Below are 19,729 nucleotides of genomic sequence, written 5' to 3'. Positions count from 1 at the left end.
GGCGCCACCCCCTCGCCTCCGCCCCGTGCCGCCCCGTGCCGCCCCGTCACGCTTCGTCACGCGCGTCACGTGCGTCTCGCGCAGGATATCCGCGCGTCGGGCCGTAGTGGCGATGACTATGCTTTGTGGAGAGGCGCTGTGCCGTGCCGTGCCGTGCGGGTCGAGGGCTGCGGCTACCGTATCGCGGCTTCCGATCGGGGCGGGGCGGGTTGGGGTTAGGCTAGGCAGGCGGGGGCGGGGTGGGGTGGGGCGGGATGGGCCGTTCGCACTCACCTTCCCCCGCTGACACCGCTGACACGCACACTAGACGGGAAGATGTTGTGATTATGGCGGCGATCCCCGGCCGGCCACCGCAGTCCCCTAATCTAGTCCAACGAGGCGGAGCGCGGCGCGACGCGGTGCGAGGCTGAGGACCGACTCCCCCTCCATTATCTGGCCGTGATCCTCCCCGCTGGTCGGTCAGCGCGCCGGGCCGCCAGGGCCGCCCTGCCGGCCGGAGCCCTGTCGCCCCGACAGCCCCGCGGCGTCTGCCCCCTCCCCGCCCAGCCGAAACAGCAGGCGGCCGAGCTTCCCGGTCGCACCGAGTCAAGTTTATTTATTATTCCGCGTGACCTGACGGCACCGTCTCGCTGCAATATTGTGCTGGATCGCGTCGACAGTCGGCGGGGCCACTGGGCCGAGCGCCAGGACCGCCACGGTAAACGAAATACTCGACCCGAGTCGCCCGATAGTGTCCGTTCTTCGTTCCCGAAGAGACGGCTCGAGTCGGCGCGCGCGCGAACGCCTACCGCCGCGCCGGGCGAGCGACATTTGACGCGACGTGTGGTTTGTGTTTCGGAAAGTGTCTCGTGAGTGAATCGTGGGCCTAACGTGACAAAATAGCTCTGCGATGCTCTGGAGGGAATGTCTGGGCGTGCTTGGAGCAACAGACTGAACTGAGGTGAGTGAAATTTGGTTGACGACCGAACATAACCTCAAACTCCAACCTGGCCGGCGATGGTACGGGTAGTTCCTTGATTCGCACGTCCAAACTGTGAAAGTGAGAGGGGTGTAGTAGGCGAGCCGATTGTTGTTCCGACTGGTAGTTCCGACTGATCTACAATCGGCTCGCTTGCCCGTCTAATTTCAACGGTTTAACAGATCTCACCAAAATATCGTCCTCAGCGGCGGCATCCGGGCTGCGTCTGCTGCGGGTCGTTTCGGACTCAACCGTGTACTAAAGTGGTGGGCTGGCCGGGCGTGTGCTGCGCAGAGAAAGCCGCTCATGCGATGGCAAAGAGGGAGCAAGCACAGGCAAGTAAATATTGAGTGCCGCCTGGATAAAACAGACGACTTGGCCGCGCGCGTGCGGGGCGCGGCGTTTAAAAAAATAAGGCAACATCCCCTCCAACATCCCCTTACTCGCTCTTCCGCGGCGCGGCGTGGCAAGGGGGGGGGGGGGCTGGGCAAAGTGCGGAAGTCAAGCATTAAGGATCGTCCATTAATTAAATATCGTGTCAGGCAGAGGGGGGGGGTATAGCGCGGTACAGCGAGGCGGAGTTGGCGAGGAGGCCGACACGACGCGGCCGTGCAGTTAGCCAGTTAATTGTGAGCGGAATATGGCTGCCGTAAAGTGGCCCTCGCGTTGCCAGCGATTAGCTGGAGGGGCGGGATCGAATACCACGGGGGCCTGTTCGCTCGCTCCCTTTTTTTTGAGGGGGGGTGGGTGTATTTTTTTATTGGAAAGCTGTGATTTAGCCGGCGCCGAGCCAATAACGTGATTAATTACCATGCATAGCGGGGCGAGCGAAAGTGCAGTGAATAAACAATGGCCACGGCACCGCGGTCGGCGAGGTGCAAACGCCACCGCGTCTCTCTCTCTCTCTCTCTCTCTCTCTCTCTCTCTCTCTCTCTCTCTCTCTTTGCCTCTCTTTCGCCGGCCGCTGATTGCGCGAGGCGCCACCACCGCACTCCGTAAACGTCATAGCTAATTTACAAACGCGCCCCCAGCGGCGAATGCTCTATACGCGCTCCCCAGCGGGGTCCTTGGCGATGCCCTCTCTCGCCTTATGCCGTTGTGCTCGCCTTCCCCTGCCCCTTGCCCGGCCGCGTGCTGTACTGGGGCCTATAGCGCGTGAGGGCGGGCTGCTTTAGGGTCCGTCGGGGCCGGTCGAGGCGCCTCAGCCGGCCGCCGGGCCGCCGGGCCGCCGTGGGGAACGCGTCAGAGGCGTCCGGGCGCGCGGACGGGGAAGCCGGGAAGCGCAGCCGGGGTGTCTGCGAAGACTGCGCCGCCACGCCGCGATGCCGCGATCCAATACCGGCGTGTCGAGATAAAAAGTTTTAAGCGCGGATAAAGTCTGAATTGTTATTACGCATAGTCAGCATCAGATAGCAGGCTAGCGCGCTGGGGCGCTGGGGCCGCCTCGGCGGCGAGGGGTTCGATACCCCCGGGGGCGTTCGGCTTTGGCGGCAGTCTCTACCATACCGCCGGCGTGTCGTCGCTCCCTCTCCCTCGCACCTCGCGCAGCGCTCTGCGAGTGCGAGAGAGACGGGCGGGTCTAGGGCCGCCACTTCGGTGGGGCTCGCCGCGCCGGCCCGGCCGTGTGCCGCGTGTTGACACGCACGCTTCCCCGCTCGACGGGCCCGGAGTCCGGAGTCCGGCAGTCCGGCTGGATGGACGGGCTGGACGAGCTGGACGGGCTGGCCGGTTTGCGCAGTGTCTCGGCCGGATAGCCGGAGGGCCGGCCGGAACCACTCAATGTGCCCTCCACTATTCGCTCCCCTCCCGAGCGCCACTCGACTCGCCACTCCAGGAACTACACGCCGGACCCAGCACACTCGTTTTCGTCGCTCTGTCTCTCTCGCACTCGTGGGGCGTTCCGCACAGGTGCGAGAGAGAGGGAGAGGCCCTCGGAATCAGTCTGCAGGCCCATAGGACCTGCAGACCCATAGGACCGAGCGAGGCTTATTGTCCGGCAGACGTAAAGCGTAAAACCGGCGCGGCGGAAAAGGCCGAGGGCCGCCCAGGGCCGAAGGGATGTTCGGCGGGGCGAGCAGGGGGTGCAGGGGGCCATGAGGGTTCGCCAGGTAAGCCGGCCTGAAGTAGCCTGCAGGGACAGTCTTCGGCCTGTAGCGTTCTCTTCGACTTTATAGGCCCCCCTGCGCCAGGGCCGCCGCTACGCTGTAAAGATTGGGGGGGGGGGGTGCGCAAAGTGATGACGCATGATCCGCAGCGCATACTTGGCCGGCCCGCCCATCTCCACCTGCCGGCGATAGAGTCAATACGACTCGCGCCGAGCTGCGCCGCGCCTACATTATTGGCTGCGAAAAGGAGAGAAAAAAACGGGAAGGCGGCCAGAAGCCGGGAGTCGAACCCGCGCTCCGTCCGCACCGCCGCCGCGCCCGATAATCGCTTGGGTGCAGATGAATGCGTGAGCAGGCGCTCCGTGAGTCACCATCGTTTACGGGCTGTCTTTGTTGCGGGGCAACCCGTCCCCCTCCTTGCACATAAATACATGCACACACACACACACACACACACACACGCACGCTCACACAGGCACGCACACACACGTGTGGAAGTCGTTAGGGCGAAAGCGCCTTGCCTTATCTCCCCCGTCCTGTTGCCTTGCGTTTCCATCCCTGTCGCACACATTACTTGCGGTGTGGCGTGCGGCCGAGGGTGCGAGAGAGAGAGAGACAGACTCGCGGCGTTTCGCCGTGTCTTTGGCGAGGGCGTATCGACGTGAGTGCCGCAAACAGGTGGACAGTGCAGTGCATATCATCCTAGTAGGTCAGCAGGGTGAGCCTAGCCGAGCCGAGCCGAGCCGTACGCGGCGGGGCCAGGCGGGGCGCGGCCTTGACACGGCGGCGGGCATATCGACACAAGGCCCGGCGGTGCCACGGGGATGCTCGTAGAAAGGGTGCAGCCTCCCCCCCCCCCCCCTCCTCCGCCTCCCCAACGCGGCCCCATTATTGCAGTCAACGACTCAGTTGGCTTGGCTATGGCGCAGGCTGGCGCCCCTCGCCCCCCCCCCCCCCCCGGCGGGGCCAGCGGGGCCAATGCCTCGCAGACGTGTTGGGCCGGGAAAGCAGCGAAAGCTGCATGTTGTATGTTTCCTGAGAAAGTGATGGATAAGCCCGATTAATGTCAGGGAGAAGTCTCGGAAGTGTGTCACGGGAACCGAAATTCCAAATACAGTGGCACCCCTGATTAGGTACCGGGTTGCCGGCAAGGGCAAGCCAGGCTGCGGGACAGGGGTGGCCGAAGTGGAGTCCGAGGGGCTGGGCGGGCCAGCGGCAACGTCTGGACTCTGGATGGTCTGGATGATCTGGATGGTCTGGACCATAATTCATCGGAAAGTGGAAACGGGAGACTTATGAGGCACGCCGGCGCAGCGCGATGTATTGCCGGAGGACGGCTGTACCGAATTATTGATTGCCGCATGCATTGCGCGCCACACACACACACACACACCAACACATTTACACACACACATCATGACTGTAAAATATGCAGCCGCCCTGCGGGGCTCTGCGGCGCCCTGCGGACGGCGTGGCGCGCGGCGACGCCTGCTCCACACACAGGAGGGCCCCACGATGCCCGCCGGGGACGCGGCCAGGCGGCGCGGCGACGTGACAGAGGCAGCCCGGAGCCAGAGCCGCCAAGCTGCATCGGGCACGACAACCACCTCCACCGCCACCACGGCGCTGTGCTGCGCTGGGGCGCATTGCGGGGTGGGTACCTCGCCTCGTCGGGGGCCGGGCCGGGCGGGCGGGGCACCGCAGGGCCTGGGCGGGCGGGGGTTCGGCCAACGGCAAGGGCGGCCAACAGGGTCAGGGGAGGGTGGCCCAGGGTGGCCACTGAGCGGGCCAGAGGCGCGGTGACTTCCAGCTGCATGTCACTTCCAGTGTGGTACCGAATAATTTGCCGTTGGTGCAGGGCGTGGGTCGTCTGGCTGGTTGGGGCGGGGTGCATCCTACCTGCCTTGCATGATCACAGCAGGGCGGAGACCGAAGCCCGACCACACTATGAACCCAAAGGTAGTGAAGACGAAGGGTATTCCGATGTCTCACTGTTCGGCCCAGGTACGGCCAACGCATGGGACATTTCTCATCAAGAAAAATGGGCCACACTCAGCACGTATCTCATTAACTGCCGCGATGACGGGGACGTGCTTGGAGGCTCCCACGGAGCGCCTGGCGGGTAGGCAGTCCCGGGTGCAGCCGTGCCGGCGGGCTGCATAGCAGCGCGGGGCTCTGCAGCAGCACCGCAGGGGTCTTCGCACGTCGCCGTTGATCGCGTTGCGTCCAAAGATCTACTTATCCGGCCTGATTGTGTGGCATCACGGCCTCGTAGCATCACGGCCTCGTGTGGAGGGACTTGATCCCCAGAGCGATCGGAGCGCTCTCCGCGCGTCAAACACCGGCAGGGCGGCAGGGCCCGAAGGCCGGAAGGGGAAACTGCAAAGCGCAGCGACGTGAAGGGTATTGACAGTGTGATGGGCCGCGGGCGATGCTGCGCCGCTCTGTCTCTCTCGCACGCCTGCGTGTTTGCCGATCCACTCACCTGCAGTGGCGCGTCGCAACGCGTCGCAGCGCTCGCTGTTCCGGCGGCTGCCCCCCACGACGTCCTCCTGCACCTCCGCGACGTCACCCTCTGTCACACCACCCACGCGGCACCGTCACGAACGACGCGAACGTGACACGGCACGTGTCGACCCCGGCGCGGCCGTGAGGCGTGACACTCTTGTGACGCGGTCGTGACGCGGTCGTGACGCGCGGAGCCGTGACGCGCCACGTGACGGGGCGGTGCGGCACCGGCTGCTCAGGCTGGACGCGCTGGAGCGCCGTCGTTCTCTTCCAGCCCTTCGAGTCCCTCGTCGCGGCCTTCGCCGCAGCTGGCCTGGTTCTGGCAAGGGCTGCCCCGAGTGCCGAGGCCGTGCCGAGCCGAGCGGCCAGCCGACCCCCACCGCCGCCCCCACCCCCCGCCACGCCGCGCCACGACGCCGAGCGTGGAACCACCCCCTGCCGCCCCGCCGCCGCGGCGCTAGGGCGCTACTGCTGGCTCCAGCCCAGCCTCCCCCACCACCGGGCTTCCACGGTGGGGTCGGTGCCGGGCCACCAGGGGGTCCGCGGGGCCGCGGGGGCACCGGGAGGGCGGGGGAGGGGGCAAGGTCGAGGCTGCCAGCCCGTCTGCCCGTCCGCGAGTTGTGCCGCCCCGCCCGCCCCGCCCGCCCCGCCCGCCCCGCCCGCCCCGCCCGCCCCGCCCGCCCCGCCCGCCCCGCCCGCCCCGCCCGCCCCGCCCGCCCCGCCGGCTGCCTGCCACTCTCCAGACTCACGGGGCCTTTCTCCTTTCTCCCGCCAATTGGCTTTCCCGCCTTTCATTTAGGGAGCCGTCCGAGCTCGCTGTCCCTGTCACTCCCTGCCGACAGTCTTCGAGTGTGAGAGCGCGCGAGTGCCGTGACGCGGCCCCGAGCGCGCGGAGAAAGCGGCAAATTTGAAATGCACTCGCCTCGACTCGGCTAGGCCTGCTAGCGCTGCTGGCAGTGCTACTGGCCCAGTCCGCCGCGCTCTCGCTGTGCCAACAACGCTCGAGGGGAGAACACTGTCGACGCGCAGAGCGGGCAGAGCGGGCAGGGCTATCATCCTCCTGAACGTAGCTTTCTCTCTCTCGCACTCATGGCGCGGCCCGAGAAGGTGCGATGGAGACGCGGAGACGCCGCGCGGATTCAGTCTGCCGGGGACGATGTAGGGGCGGGGCGCGCCCGGGCGAGTTAAAGGACGATTAAGGCGGAAGTCGGGCCCGACTCGTGTGCCGTGCAGTGCAGTGCCGTGCCGGGACGAGAATCGATCACTCGCTGTTTGCTCTCGACTCTCGAGACTCTCGACTGTTGGTGTTTTTCTTGAGGAGACGTAGGGGACGCGCGGGAAAAGTTGGGGTGGGGGAGCGCGGCGGGGCCGGAGGTAGGGGCCTCTGCGAAGAAGAGATGGCCTGGGATTATGCACTCAGCACAGCCCGTTCTTTGCCGCGCCCCGCCCCACCGCGCCCCACACTGCCATGCCTCCGAGCGCGTTCGCTCCGCCGCGCCCCGCCTCGCCGCGCCCCGCCACACGGCTGCGCCGCCGCGCTCGCTGTTCTGCCAGTCCGGGTCTCGGATTGCGGTTTCTCGCCCACGCATAGTAGAGCCATGGCCTGCGCCCCTAAAATATTAATTTGCCGGCGAAGCTAAACCGAGTGGGGCAGGGCAGGGTGGGGGTGGGGGTGGGGGTGGGGGTTGGGAGCACTGAACAGCACAGCGCCTTCTCAATTCGGTGCCGTCGGGTCGGGTGTCGTGGTGTGCCCGCGAGATTGTAATGCCTGGCAGTGGACCGATTATTCCCATGATTCGCTTCGTCGCTCTCGCACTCACGGGGCGTCCCGAGGGAGAAGGTGTAGCGGCGAAAGAACTCCTCAAAATCGCTCGGCAGGGGGTTCAGGGCGAGGCGAGGACTGACTGCACCGACCGCTAGGAGAGCCCGCCCGTCCGCCCGCCCGTCCGTCCGAGGGGACAAGCAAAGAAACTCGTTATTACGGCTAGAGTGTGCAGCAGAGAGTAAAATTAGGGTGGGTACCTCCAGGGCGGCTAGCGGAGCGCTCACAAGAAAAACACGGGCGCGCTCCGCCACCCAGCCCGCTCTCGCCTCGCTCTCGCCGCTCGCACATCGAACTGTGTTATTATTCACTTCCGCACCGCTTATTACAGCGAGCAGAGCCCGCCCTGGACAAAAAGGGCCTCATCTTGTTGCCCCGCCGGCAGCGCCCCTGGCCGGCCGGGGAAGTGGGGGGAAGCTGTGAAAAAACAGCGGAAAAGTGGTTCGGAAAAACAGTGGAGGAGTGGTGGGAACACAGCGGAGCCAAAGTGACGCGGAAAACGGCGGGGAAAGCGGCCGCCGGCTAGCAGACGACGCTCCGAGCGCCTTCAAGATGTTGGCCGCGCTGCCCCCGCCAGGAGGTCGATAATCATGCATGATGAAACGGAATCCCTGCACGCACACTCGCACATGCACACACATGCACGCGTTTACACACACACACGCACGCACGCACACCACGCACTTGTCAAACTTTGCCGCGCTTCTCGTATCTCAGGAAGTAAACCGAAACTGCTTGCCGTTCCCTTCTTCTTGCGTCGTCGCGGGGCGTCGCGGGGCTTGCAGTGCCGGTGCGGCACGCCGAACCGGAGGCAAACCGGAGGCAAACGGGCCGCCAAGTGTGCGATGCGAGGCATGCAAAGTCAGCACAAAGCGGCCAACAAATTAGGGGGCCGTTTACTGCGAGCGGCCCTTGGCTTGTCGCGACACTGGATGATGGATCGCGGCAGCGCGGCGGCGCCTTGAGGGAGGAGAGAGGGAGGTGTAAGTTTGAATCTGCGCCCCGCCCGCGACCCAGCGGGCCCAGCGGCGCGGAGGAGGCCGAGGAGGCCGGGAAGAATAATGCCAGGCAGGGCAGCAGGCAAAAACGGCCGCGAGACAACATGGTCGTTACTCCGGCTACAGCGGCGGCCCGCGAGCACCCACTTCGTCTCTCTCGCACGGCCGCGGCCCACGCCCCATGCGTGCGACAGAGACAGCGACGAAGTGTTCGGACGGAATCAGCGCGCAGCGCCCAGCCGTTAACCAGTAACAGCGCCCAGCAGCAAACATCAACAACACCTGCGGGTGGCTGGAGCGGGATAATTTGAGCCAGGGCGCTGCTGGGTGGCGGCCGCCTCGCGCCTCGCCTCGAGCAACACGTATTTATTACAAAGGTGGTCGCGCGAGTCGCCCTTTTATTCCAAGCCAAGGCGGGGTGGGGTGGGGCGGGGTGGGGCGGTGCTTTTCTTCGTGGCTTTCAGAGCGGCAGTGCGGAAGGCCGAGGGGAGGAAGTGGGAGGGGTAGGAGGCAAAGACGCGGTCGCGCCACGCCTGTAAAACAGGCACCTCCGTTTCCGACATTCGGACGAGTGTCTCTATACCCCGTGTGCGAGAGACTCCTCCAGGATGCCACCAATGGCATGGCCTGGCGCGCGGGGTAGCGCCGTATGCGGTCCGATTCTTCGGTCCTGGGCAGTGGTAGCACCTCGTGAGGGCCCGGCGGCCCGGCGGCCTGGCGGCGTGGCCCTGGACCGTGCAACCAGAGGGAACCCGGCCACGCTTCGGCTATGACGCATCGATCGGTCGGGCCACGCCTGGAGCCCGGCATGGCGTGGACGCCGTGGCCCGCCAGCGCCCGCCAGCCTGGCCATGGAGCCCTGCGAGGTCAGGGCTGGGCTGCACGCCGTGGCACGCCTTGGCACGCCTTGGCACGTCCCAGGACGGGTAAGGGTAGCGTAGGACGCGTCGCGGTCTGCGGCAATACCCCGGGCGCCGCGGCAACTCCGGCGTGGAGTAGCGACACGGGAGGGAAGACCACGCTCGCGCCTCGCCCTAAAGATGGTGAGAGTGCTAAACCTTCAGTCCATCGCGGTGATCGAGGCTCTGGCTTAGAGTTGCGCACCTCGCACCGTACAGGATGGAATTCGTAAGCCCAGAAGGCCAAAAGCGTGCATGCAGGCACGAGAATGATGCATGTGTGACGACATTGTGGGTGGGGCCAACACACTCCGTGACGCCAATCGAGTGTACTAACCCGTGCACACACTGTTCAAACAACGTCTAGCCACGGTTAACGTCAAAGGAACTAGGCTTTGGCTTTGAGTCAATGTCGTGGTTGAACAAACAATTCGGCACTGACAGCTGCTAGGTGACACTTGGTAGAATTCCCTGTAAACAAAATGTGTTTAATATTCCCTTCTGTTTCTATGCTAATTGTCAATCTGAGCTTCGCCCGGAGACGAGAGCTGTTTGATGTTTTCTTTTGGGGAACAAAATTTTCTGAGATACTTGAGCGCTTACGAACTGACACACTATGTGGTGCGCACGGTAAGGACTTCGTTGTCGCTCAGCCTTAACAGAACAATTTTCTTCCCGCGCCACTTCTAGCGTGCAAGAATGTCGAACTTGAGGTTGAACTATTCGTAGAAAGACATTAAGCTTTCACGAAAAATGGATCCGAACAGAGACGGCGGCCAAATAGTGTTTAGAGAAAACAGTCGCGCCGAGACACGTGCTTCGAGAAGGCGTTTGAACAGCTGGTGGAAAAGTCGTGCCGCCGCGCTCTGCGGCCGCGTCTTTCTCGCCGAAGGATCGGCGTATAAAGAGCAGTGCGCGCATCGAAGGTGCGCTTTGGCAACCAGCGACAGCGGCAATCATGAAGTTCCTCGCCATCACCCTCCTGGCCGTGTGCCTCATCCAGGTGAGTCCCATCGCCCCGGCCAGTCAGCCTCGCACGCCGCCACTTGGTCTAACGCCCTCTGTTTCGTCCGCAGGGCAACAATGCCCAGTTTGGCAGCCTCCGCAACCTGGTCAGCGGCGCCGTCAACACCGCCCAGAACGCCGTGAGCAGCACCCGGAGCGCCGTGAGCAACGCCGTGAGCAACGTCGCCAGCGCCGCCTCCGACCGCGCCTCTGGCGTCCTGTCCGGCGCCCTCGACACGGCCTCCAGCATCCGCAACAGCCTGCCCGGAGGCGCCCAGGCCCTGATCGACTCTGCCACCGCTGACATCAGCGTCGACTCTCTCACCGCCGCCGCCAACAACCTCGCCCCCAACGACCTGCTCCAGACTATCAACGGTGCCGCCGATGAGGTCAAAACCATCGCCAGTGGCGTCCAGAGCCAGATCGAGGAGACCATCAACTCCGTGAACCAGTTGGCCGAGGAGGCCGTGAGCAAGGCCACCAGCAACAGATGGACGGCCCCCGTCAAGGCCATCCTTGAGAAGGCCGTGGAAGCCGGCGTTGACGTCAAGGACTGCACCGCCGCGTCCGTCGCCGAGTCGGGCGACAGCGCCGTCGCCAAGTCCATCACGTGCGTCGCCGACAAGGTCACCGAGATCGCCACCCTCGGCAAGAACATCGCCAACGTGCCCATCCGCGCCACCACCCTCGCCAAGGACGGAGCCGTGGGCTACAACACCTGCCGCTCATCGACCAGCACGTTAGGGAAGAGGACTTGCCAGATCAGAAATATCGCCCCCGTCGCCGTCAAGAGCGCCCTGCTCGTCAAGGACACCATCAGCTACGCCACTCAGGCCACCAGATTGGTCGCCACCCTCAGGGTCGACCTCACCGGCTGCGCTGCCAAGGCCGTCGCCGGCAACCCCATCCAGAGCGCCAAAGCCGCCGCTCAGATCGTCAGCTGCGTCCGCAGCAAGTTGGGCAACTAAGGCTTAAATAATAAAAATATTTTCTTAGTTCAAAAAGTTTTTATTACATTTTCCTGTTGAGATATATCTACATCAAACTTGAATTCAAATCGAGATTAATAAAGTGTACACATCAAATTCCACTTCAAATAATGAGTATTCCATGGCCAGAACTGAACTTGCGATTGAAGCTGTCATTGCTTCGAAGGGAAGTGAGAAACAGAAAAGACAGTATGTGCGACTGTAAGGGGGTCGTGGCGGACCGTCTCCCTTTGTGATGGCTTCAACTTGGCACTCTCGCGACGTCCACGTCGTCCACGTCGTCCACCCTCTACCGGCGGGGGTGCTCCCACGCCTCCTGCAAGCGCCGCCAGGACGTCCCCGACACTCGGTCGACGACACAGCCCCCGAGGTCGCGGAGGGTCTGCACGGTGGAGCCGGCGGCCTGGCGGACGACGGCCTGCGCGCAAGGCGCCCAGTCTTCGTGCGAAGAGCCCAACAAGCCGGCCGTCTTCCTGGCCGCGCGGCCCACCTCTCGCGGCACTGACGTCACGTACGTCCACGTCAGGTTCACCGAGTCCGCCGTGCACCGCAGCATGCGGAACGGACTGGGCGGCGGCAGCGTCGGCGCCGTCCTCGACGTGGCGTTTGCCCCTGGAACGAATCCGGTTGGAGCAAGACTAGCCAAAGGGGCAAACTGGAGTGTGCTTCGAACGGCAGTTTGCTTACCTTGAGAGTCCGCCCTCCGCGACCGACGCCGGCCTCGGCCCTGGTGGAGGCAGATGTTCATGTTGGCGCGCAGCAAGGCGGGGAGGCGGTCCCCGGCCAGGAGCAGGTCCTCCACGGCCCTGAACAGCGCCGACACCTCCTGGCTCTCCCAGCCCCAGCACTGCTCCACGCGTCGACGCAGTTGCTGCAGCAGACGCGTGTACTTTGTCTGGAGGGAAGAGAAAGAGAGAAATGACATTTTCGCAGTCTGGCAGGATTCCTAACAGTGGTTTGGTTACTCTGTCTCTCTCGCACTCATGGTGTGTTCAGTCGAGGTGCGAGAGAGAGAGAAAGCACAGTGCGGTTTCGCTATAGCGAGGTCGCCCTCGCGGCGATACCCCTTCCGCCGCTGAGCCAGCCATACCCCGCGCCTCTCACCGCCCTTCTGCTGCGCGGGGTATCGCCGCGTCGCCGGCAGGGCGTAAACACCGCATGCTTCGCGTGCTACGCACCTTGGTGGCCTGCGCGCAGCCGTACAAGTCGTCGCCGACGTCGTCGCCGGCCTCGTTGAGGTCCACGTCGACGCCGAGCTGCTCCAGCTGCAGGGAGGCGGCGTGCAGGGCGTCGTGCTCCCTGCGTCGGAAGAGCTGCACCGTGCCCTGCACCAGGCCGTCCGCCTCGCCGCGGGCGCGCGCCCACACTGCCTGCAGGCTCTGCTCCGCGCGCCCCAGGACCCGCTCCAGGAAGCCCCGCTCCGACTCGCACTGCACCTGCGCGACAACAAGCAGCCCGTGACTCTCTCGACTAGACAAGACCTGTTTTACCTTTCGGTCTCGAGCAAATTCATCCAACTGCTGGCGATGGCGGAGCAAACACACGGCAGATGTGAAAAGAGTGAGAAAAATAATCAAACAAGCCATCCTTTTCAAAAAGAAATATTTGGAGGCAATCAGTTAGTTACTTGCAGCACGTCCGGCGCGGCATCGCTTCTCCGCTCGCCGGCGTCTGTTTAAATGAGTCAATTTGTGCCAGTGCGATGCGACTCACCTGATAGCCGGCCATGGCTACGGCGGTGGCCAGCACGACGGCGTACTCGACGGCCAGCCTGGCGAGTGTCATGTTCGGGCGGGCCGTGCCGGCGTTGCTTTGGCTGTGGTCTAGAACTGTCACTGCACGCGCCTAGCAGCTGAGAATGGCCAAGAACGGCCGGCCGGCACCCCGCGGAGCACTCCGGGCACCAAGACGGCCTGGAAGTGCTGGGTCAGCGCGGCGGCCTGGCGGCGTAGCGTGCGGCGGTCGGTGACACCTGCAGCGTCAGTGCGGACGCGTGTTTGGCAGCAGTGCGTGTGAGGGATCAGCGAGGCGCTGAGAAATAATGAATTACGCAAACGGCAGGCTTTCCAGATTCATTGTTTATTTTTCAATTGCGACAGTGGCAACCAGTGGCTAAACCTAACCAAGGTACTGGGTGATCTGACCAGCGGCGCTCAGAGCGGAGGAGTCCTGCAGCCTGTTGAGGGCGTCGGCCGCGACGGAGAGCTGCTTCAGGACCCTCAGGGAGGGGTTGGTGGAGAGGTCTCCGTCAGCGACTCCGGCGGCGAGGCAGGCTCCGACCTCGAGGCCCAGCTTGGTGATCTCGTCGACGTTCTCGGTGGCCTTCTTGGCGACGCAGGCGGGGATGCCGCCCTGGACGCTCTGGACAACCTGGTAGGCGTGGGTGGCGGCGGTGATGACGTCACCGGGGATGCTGACGAGGTCGTTCTTGGCGAAGTCGAAGATGTTCTTGACGCAGTTGGTCACGCGGGACAGGTCAAACAGGGCGCGCTTGCTCAGGTGCTTGCTGGCGGTCACCAGCAGCTCGTTGCTGGCCTCGGCCAACTCGTGGTCGCTGGTGTCGAGGGTGACGGTCAGTTGCAGGGGATCCGCGGGGACAGCTGTGCGGAGTTACAAGAAGGCCATCAAATCCACTTTGAAGTGCGTCAAATTGATGATGCTTGGGCAGAAGCAATGCATGCAATTTCATAGAAAATGAAAAATGAACGATGCCCTCGCAGCGAGATGAAAACATGAACACATCTGGCCCGCTCTCACCTTCACCAGTCTTGCAGCGGTTGGCGACGTCCTTGATGGCGGAGGGCATGGTCCGGGCGGTGTCCCAGAGGTCCTCCATCTCCTCGATGAGGTTTTGCAGGGTGGTCACGTCCTTGACGACGCAGGAAGCCATGTCGTTGAGGATCACCTTAGCGCCAGCCTTGACCTTTTCCTGAATGGAGTAGGAACACTTTAGTAACCACTTGTAGATCCAGGGGTGAGATAATGACCCCCCTTGTGAGTAACGTGAGGTCGATACATCACTCCCCATTGAAAGTACATCGCTGTCCGTACTTACGTCCTTCGCGCAGGTTTTGGCAGTGTCCTTGACAAGGTCGGCCAGGTCGGTGAGGTTGACCTGGAGCCCTGCCTTGTTGAGGGCGGTGGTGCCGGATTCAAGGAGCTTGTTCTCCAGGTTGTTGATGTACTGCTTGACCGTGTTGATGCTCGACAGGATGGGGTCCTCGGCCTTGTGCAGCAGCTGGGACAGCTTGTTCTTGGCCGTGTTGAAGAATTCGGCGATGCCGCGCGCCTCGCGGTGCGCGGACACCATCTGCACATCCAAACAACAGACAACAACCGTCAGCAAAATGAAGAAACTGCAACACTTGAATGATGTTGGGAACGACGAGTAGGTACCTGCGTGGCGCAGAGGCCGACAGCGAGGAGGAAGAACAAGCTCTTGGGTGACATGTTGGCTGGGGATGACCGTCCACGACTTGCCTCGGGGCGTGCCGCGTTATATACCCTGTTTTCGCTATTTAAACAGTTGTCGTTTCGTGGTCAAATCGTCTACTGTCTTGAGTCCCTAGAAAGAAACTCCGACCTTGCTCAGGGCGGCTGCCCTCATGTCACCTAGTGATTCTGTTGATGTCGTGCGTATATTTCAACTTTGTGTTTTCATTCCGTCGGAGTATTTACTCCCGCGTGGTCGCGAGCTCTCCTCGTGGAGTGGTGGTGCGAAGTTGCGACACTGTAGTTTGTGAGGTGTACGAGTCGTAGACGCCGAGCATACTCGTGTTGCGATGCAGATAGCGCGCCAAATTCTTCCGATGGTGACGAAGGGATTGCCTATCACAGCCTGCCGACGACACGCGCTGGTGGCAGTGGTGGCCGTCACTGTGGAGGCTGGCTCAAGCGTGGCCGCGGCGCCTGGTGGGTGGGCCACCCCTCCTACGCCATCGCGCGTGCTCCCCCGGGCCGGCGTTGGCTAGCCGCACCACGCTGGCGTTCCCGCGTTCAAGTCTTCGCGCCTTGCCCTCGTCATGTCACTTCGCAGGAGGCTAAGTCTCGAAGAGCAGAACAATGACTAGCACGCCAGGAGGCCCGCCTTCGGGTCGGCCGCCCTTCTGTCGACAACACCGCAAATACGTAAATGGGATGAGTCTGTGACGCAGGCCCGCAGCCGCACTTGACCGATGGCATCGGGAAGCGTGGCGATAGCGCGGCAGGACTAAGGACACTGTCACTATCAGGCGGCACGGCGCGGCACGGCGGGGCGCGACCCGCTAAATCTGAGCTTGCATAAATTGGCGCTGCGCGACCGGTTCTGTGCGATTCAAGTAGGATCCTGCCACGCGAGCGAGACTTCACCATGACGCCCATCCGTGCCCTCTTCTTCCTAGCGGCCATCACCGCCGCCTGCGCCGCAAGGGTGAGACGACAACCCCAATGTCTTGTTTTCGGCCTTAGCTTCATGTTTCCGTGTTTTTGACGCATTCTTGTTTTGCCAGATCCCCGCCCAGGGTGACGACACCCAGTCCCTGAAGACCCAGATCGCCCTGCTGTCCCACCAACGCCTGACCGGCAACCCCGTCGAGAACGCCATCGAGAAGTTCAAGGAGCTCGTGCGCAAGATCAAGGAGCGCGTCCACCAGCTCGAGAATGTGATTGTCGACGCCCTGCAGGCCAGCTCGGTCGCCGTCGCCAAGAAGATCGACGATTTGGTCTTCAAGAGGTTCGGCATTCAGTTGAACCTCGAGGGCAGGCTGGAGGACCTGGAGAAGAAGAGCGCGGTGTGCAACGCAGCCTTCAAGGTATACAAGGCTGTTTCGACGGCGACTGGCATGGCGTGTGTTAAAGCCTTAGATAAACATTGTTTCTTCTCTCTCAGACCGACCTGAAGCAAGTCCTCGATGAGATCAAGGCCGACACCGAGACCTGCGCCGCCAAACAGATCGCCGAGGCCAAGGACATCCGCGCCCAGGTCGGCGCCCTCCTCCAGATCCTCGAGACCGTCCCCGTCGAGACCATCAATGACATCAAGGCCTGCGACGCCGCCCCCACCGACGCCCCCGCCACCGACGCCCCCGCCACCGACGCCCCCGCCACCGACGCCCCCGCCACTGACGCCCCCGCCCCCGCCACCGACGCCCCCGCCATCCCCGACAACGGCGTCGCCGTGCGAGGCAGCCACTCTCTCGGTTCCTGTAAGTATGAGCAAGCCCGCCACATCGCCCCTCGGCCCCGCGGCCATGAAAATCGCGCCTCTAATGCTCTTTCTTTGTCGCGCAGGGTCCGACGCCTGGAGGAAGGCCAAGTGCGTGACCAAGGTGCTCGCCAAGGGCGCCAATGAGCTCGCCGACGTCCCCGACCTGGTGGCCAAGCTCGTGTCCGACGCCGCGGACCTGTACAACAAGGAGAGCCGCGACAAGCTGCAGGCGTGCGCCGCCCAGAGCCTCAACGGCAAGGGCGACCGCGTGCAGCTGGCCGCCGCCCAGCTCGCGTACTGCATCATTGCGCCCAGCCAGAAGCAGTGATAGCAACGCAGCGATAACAAAGTGCCACCTTCAATCTCACTCGAGGATGGCAGCTGTTTCAGCCAATAATCTCTGTGACACCACCAGCAGCCACTACGCGTGACCAAGTCGCTCCGCCTCCACTGAAAAAAAAAAGTCCACGAAGCATCTCTTCGTACTGCGAAGAAAACGAAGTCATTGTAAAGTCTGCCAAGCAATTCTACAATATCTTCATTTTCTTCGTAACGACGCATCTGCTTCGCAGGCTTTTTTTAAAGTGTGGGTCGAAATAGCTTGCCGCCGATTCAAAGGGTAGTCCAAAATAAAACAGATTCTGAATATATATTTTTTAAAATACCGAAAAATCCAACATGGTCTTCGTTCTTTTTTTGTCACGTTTATTTTGGAAGAGGCATGAAGCACATTGCCAAAAAAACTGGTTTATGGCGGGGTTTCCGCACTGTGCGTTACTCAGCGGCAGTACCGCAGCCCCGTCACGCGCACGTTGCCCCGGGCAACGCGACTGGAACCAGAAGAGCCAATCATAAAGCGAGCGCTCGCTCAATACCTCCCCGGCATAAAAAAAACACTCGGAATGAGGAATGCACTCGAGGGCTGCTTAACTTTTACATAAACGCGGTGCAGTCTTTATTTCGGGCGCTGACGCTCTGCCTGCGGCGCACTGCCCGGGCTGTGATTGGCTTGATCCGCTTGAACTTGGCGCATTGCCGTTGCTGGGCCGGGGGCGGTGCACGCACCAACACCAACGCAGCGCGTCACACCACTCGAAAACACGTCGCGGAAGTGACGGCCGTCGCGCCGCCGTGCCGCGGTCGGCAGCCCTGACGCATACACGGCGTGCGCGGCGTGCGGTACGCTGGAAAAACACCCCGTGCCAGTGGCGGGCCAGTGGCGGGCCTGCCGCCTCCCGCGTGCTGCGCCCCCGGGCCACGCAGTTGGGCAACCTCGGACGACGGCATGCTCCCGTTCGTTTGCAATAGCGGAACGATATTTTTGGGAACTCGAAATCAATTGGAAATTTAAAGGGTCCGTCACTTCCGAGCCAAGGTAGGCATCAGTTCCAATCGCCTGTGTCGGGGGGATGGATTATCGTCATTTCTGGACATTTTTGACTGCCATGATATCAATAGGGCAAGCAGCGTGCTGGTTGCCTTCCACGCAATCTGTTTCATGCTCCACGACACTGAAGTGTGACAAACGGAACTCAGACCGGAAGCAGTGACCGACCGAATCATCGAGAGTGTTGTGGTCAGCGAGCGTGAGGTGTCGTCCGCGCCAAGGTCGGGGAGGCCGTGTCGCTGGCCGTGCTTCTGCCTCCCCGTAGCCCGCCCCTCCGCGCCCGCGCGCTCCAGCGAACGCCCCGCCAGTGGGGTGGTGGAGGGGGACATCGCGGGGCGGCCGTTCGGCCGGTCATCCCATAAAACACAGTGGTGTTTCTGGAACTGGCAGCAGTGCTTGTTTGTCTCCAGCCGACGAACAACATGGCCATGTGGACGGTGAGTGTGGCATCTCGACGGGCGTTGCACTGCATGGAGTGCGCGGTGCTCTTAGTTTCCTAACTGTGTTCTCTCTGCCAGATCTTGTGCTCCGTGCTGCTGGCCAGCTCGGCCCTGGCGGCCCCTCAGCAGTACGCTCCTCCGGCGGCCGCAGCTGCCGCCGCCGCCGTCAACACACCGCCGGCTCCTGGCCCAGAGCCCGCCTACGCGGTGCCCGCTCCCGCGCCGGCCCCCGTCTACGCGCCGCCTCCACCAGCACCGGTCGCTGAGCCTACCTACGCTCCACCCGCCCCTGCACCCGCCCCTGTGTACGCCGCGCCCGCACCGCCTCCAGCACCCGAGCCAGTCTACGCCGCCCCGGCACCACCGCCGGCACCCGAGCCCGCCTACGGCCCCCCTGCCCCCGCCCCTGCTCCAGTCTACGCCGCCCCCGCACCGCCTCCAGCCCCTGAGCCAGCTTACGGCCCTCCTGCTCCCGCACCCGCCCCAGTTTATGCTGCTCCTGCGCCGCCCCCGGCCCCCGAGCCGACCTATGGTCCTCCTCCTCCGGCTCCCGAACCTCTCTACGCTGCCCCTGCGCCGCCCCCAGCTCCAGAGCCAGCTTACGGCCCCCCTGCTCCCGCACCTGCCCCTGTCTACGCTGCACCTGCGCCGCCCCCGGCTCCCGAGCCCGCCTATGGACCTCCTCCCCCAGCCCCTGAGCCAGTGTACGGGCCTCCCGCCCCCGTGAAAGTAGTAGTGCCCGCCGCCGAGTATGGCGTCCCAGCTCTTGCCTGATTTACTGAATGAAGGTGTTCTAGTCAAACGTTCGTATAGTTGGCTCCGTGCGGGATAGAGGGTGGAGGAGCCCACCATCATGTGGAGACGCCGCTGGTTCGACGTCTTCTGTATTTATTATAAATAGTGTGCACTCGTGGGTATGTTTGTTGTAAATAAAAACAACACAGTAGAAAATCATAATTTAACGTTTTTATTTTCACAACATATATTTGTTCAATTGACTAATCTTGATCATCACATCCTTCTTCGATACATGTGAAAACAAAGGCCCAGCAGGCTGTTTTCTGATAACATTATCTCTCTAGTCATATATGACTGTGTGATTATAGTCTTTAAACTGAAACTATTAACAAAACATAAAACATTCAAAGGGTTTCCATTACAATACAACTCGCATTAAGTCCCATACATGCGACGCCAATCATCCTTGAAGAAACAAAAACAAACTTTCATCTTAATTAATTGATAAATATACACTTCCTTACAGGGAACATTGCAGTCACGGATTTATTTACAAACATAACACTAATACATAGACAGGAAATAGGGCACTGTCTTTTTTCTTTTCGTTTGCGCCTGCGCAAATTAATTCAAGGGATAGGGAATTCTCTAATTATTAATCAGTAAAGGCAAGACATTTCCTATGCAAAACC

The 19,729-nt window shown here is 62.2% G+C and overlaps 4 protein-coding genes across 4 annotated transcripts; 2 read left to right on the top strand and 2 right to left on the bottom strand.

The window, feature by feature from the left end:
- The first annotated feature begins 10,140 nt into the window (after window positions 1-10,140).
- LOC117643071 lies at window positions 10,141-11,299 on the top strand. The gene is made up of 2 exons (XM_034381767.1): window positions 10,141-10,293; window positions 10,367-11,299. Exons 1-2 carry the CDS (start codon window positions 10,249-10,251, stop codon window positions 11,261-11,263), a joined length of 942 nt encoding a protein of 313 aa, XP_034237658.1. The 5' UTR covers window positions 10,141-10,248; the 3' UTR covers window positions 11,264-11,299.
- Window positions 11,300-11,443: 144 nt separating this feature from the next.
- LOC117643217 lies at window positions 11,444-13,212 on the bottom strand. The gene is made up of 4 exons (XM_034382001.1): window positions 12,998-13,212; window positions 12,463-12,720; window positions 11,972-12,179; window positions 11,444-11,896 (listed from the first exon to the last, which is right to left on the bottom strand). Exons 1-4 carry the CDS (start codon window positions 13,067-13,069, stop codon window positions 11,574-11,576), a joined length of 861 nt encoding a protein of 286 aa, XP_034237892.1. The 5' UTR covers window positions 13,070-13,212; the 3' UTR covers window positions 11,444-11,573.
- Window positions 13,213-13,342: 130 nt separating this feature from the next.
- LOC117642977 lies at window positions 13,343-14,840 on the bottom strand. Its single transcript, XM_034381650.1, has 4 exons — window positions 14,681-14,840; window positions 14,340-14,594; window positions 14,042-14,213; window positions 13,343-13,884 (listed from the first exon to the last, which is right to left on the bottom strand). The coding sequence occupies exons 1-4, from the start codon at window positions 14,732-14,734 to the stop codon at window positions 13,403-13,405; spliced, it is 963 nt and encodes a 320-aa protein (XP_034237541.1). The 5' UTR covers window positions 14,735-14,840; the 3' UTR covers window positions 13,343-13,402.
- A 694-nt stretch (window positions 14,841-15,534) lies between these two features.
- Window positions 15,535-17,122, top strand: LOC117643145. The gene is made up of 4 exons (XM_034381891.1): window positions 15,535-15,695; window positions 15,775-16,077; window positions 16,155-16,470; window positions 16,556-17,122. Exons 1-4 carry the CDS (start codon window positions 15,636-15,638, stop codon window positions 16,798-16,800), a joined length of 924 nt encoding a protein of 307 aa, XP_034237782.1. The 5' UTR covers window positions 15,535-15,635; the 3' UTR covers window positions 16,801-17,122.
- The last annotated feature ends 2,607 nt before the right edge of the window (window positions 17,123-19,729 follow it).

The sequence above is a fragment of the Thrips palmi genome, unplaced genomic scaffold (genome assembly GCF_012932325.1).
Source record: "Thrips palmi isolate BJ-2018 unplaced genomic scaffold, TpBJ-2018v1 HiC_scaffold_1, whole genome shotgun sequence".
Taxonomy (NCBI): Eukaryota; Metazoa; Arthropoda; class Insecta; order Thysanoptera; family Thripidae; genus Thrips; species Thrips palmi.
Note: the sequence above shows the minus strand (reverse complement) of the source record. Positions and strands in the feature narration are given on the sequence as shown.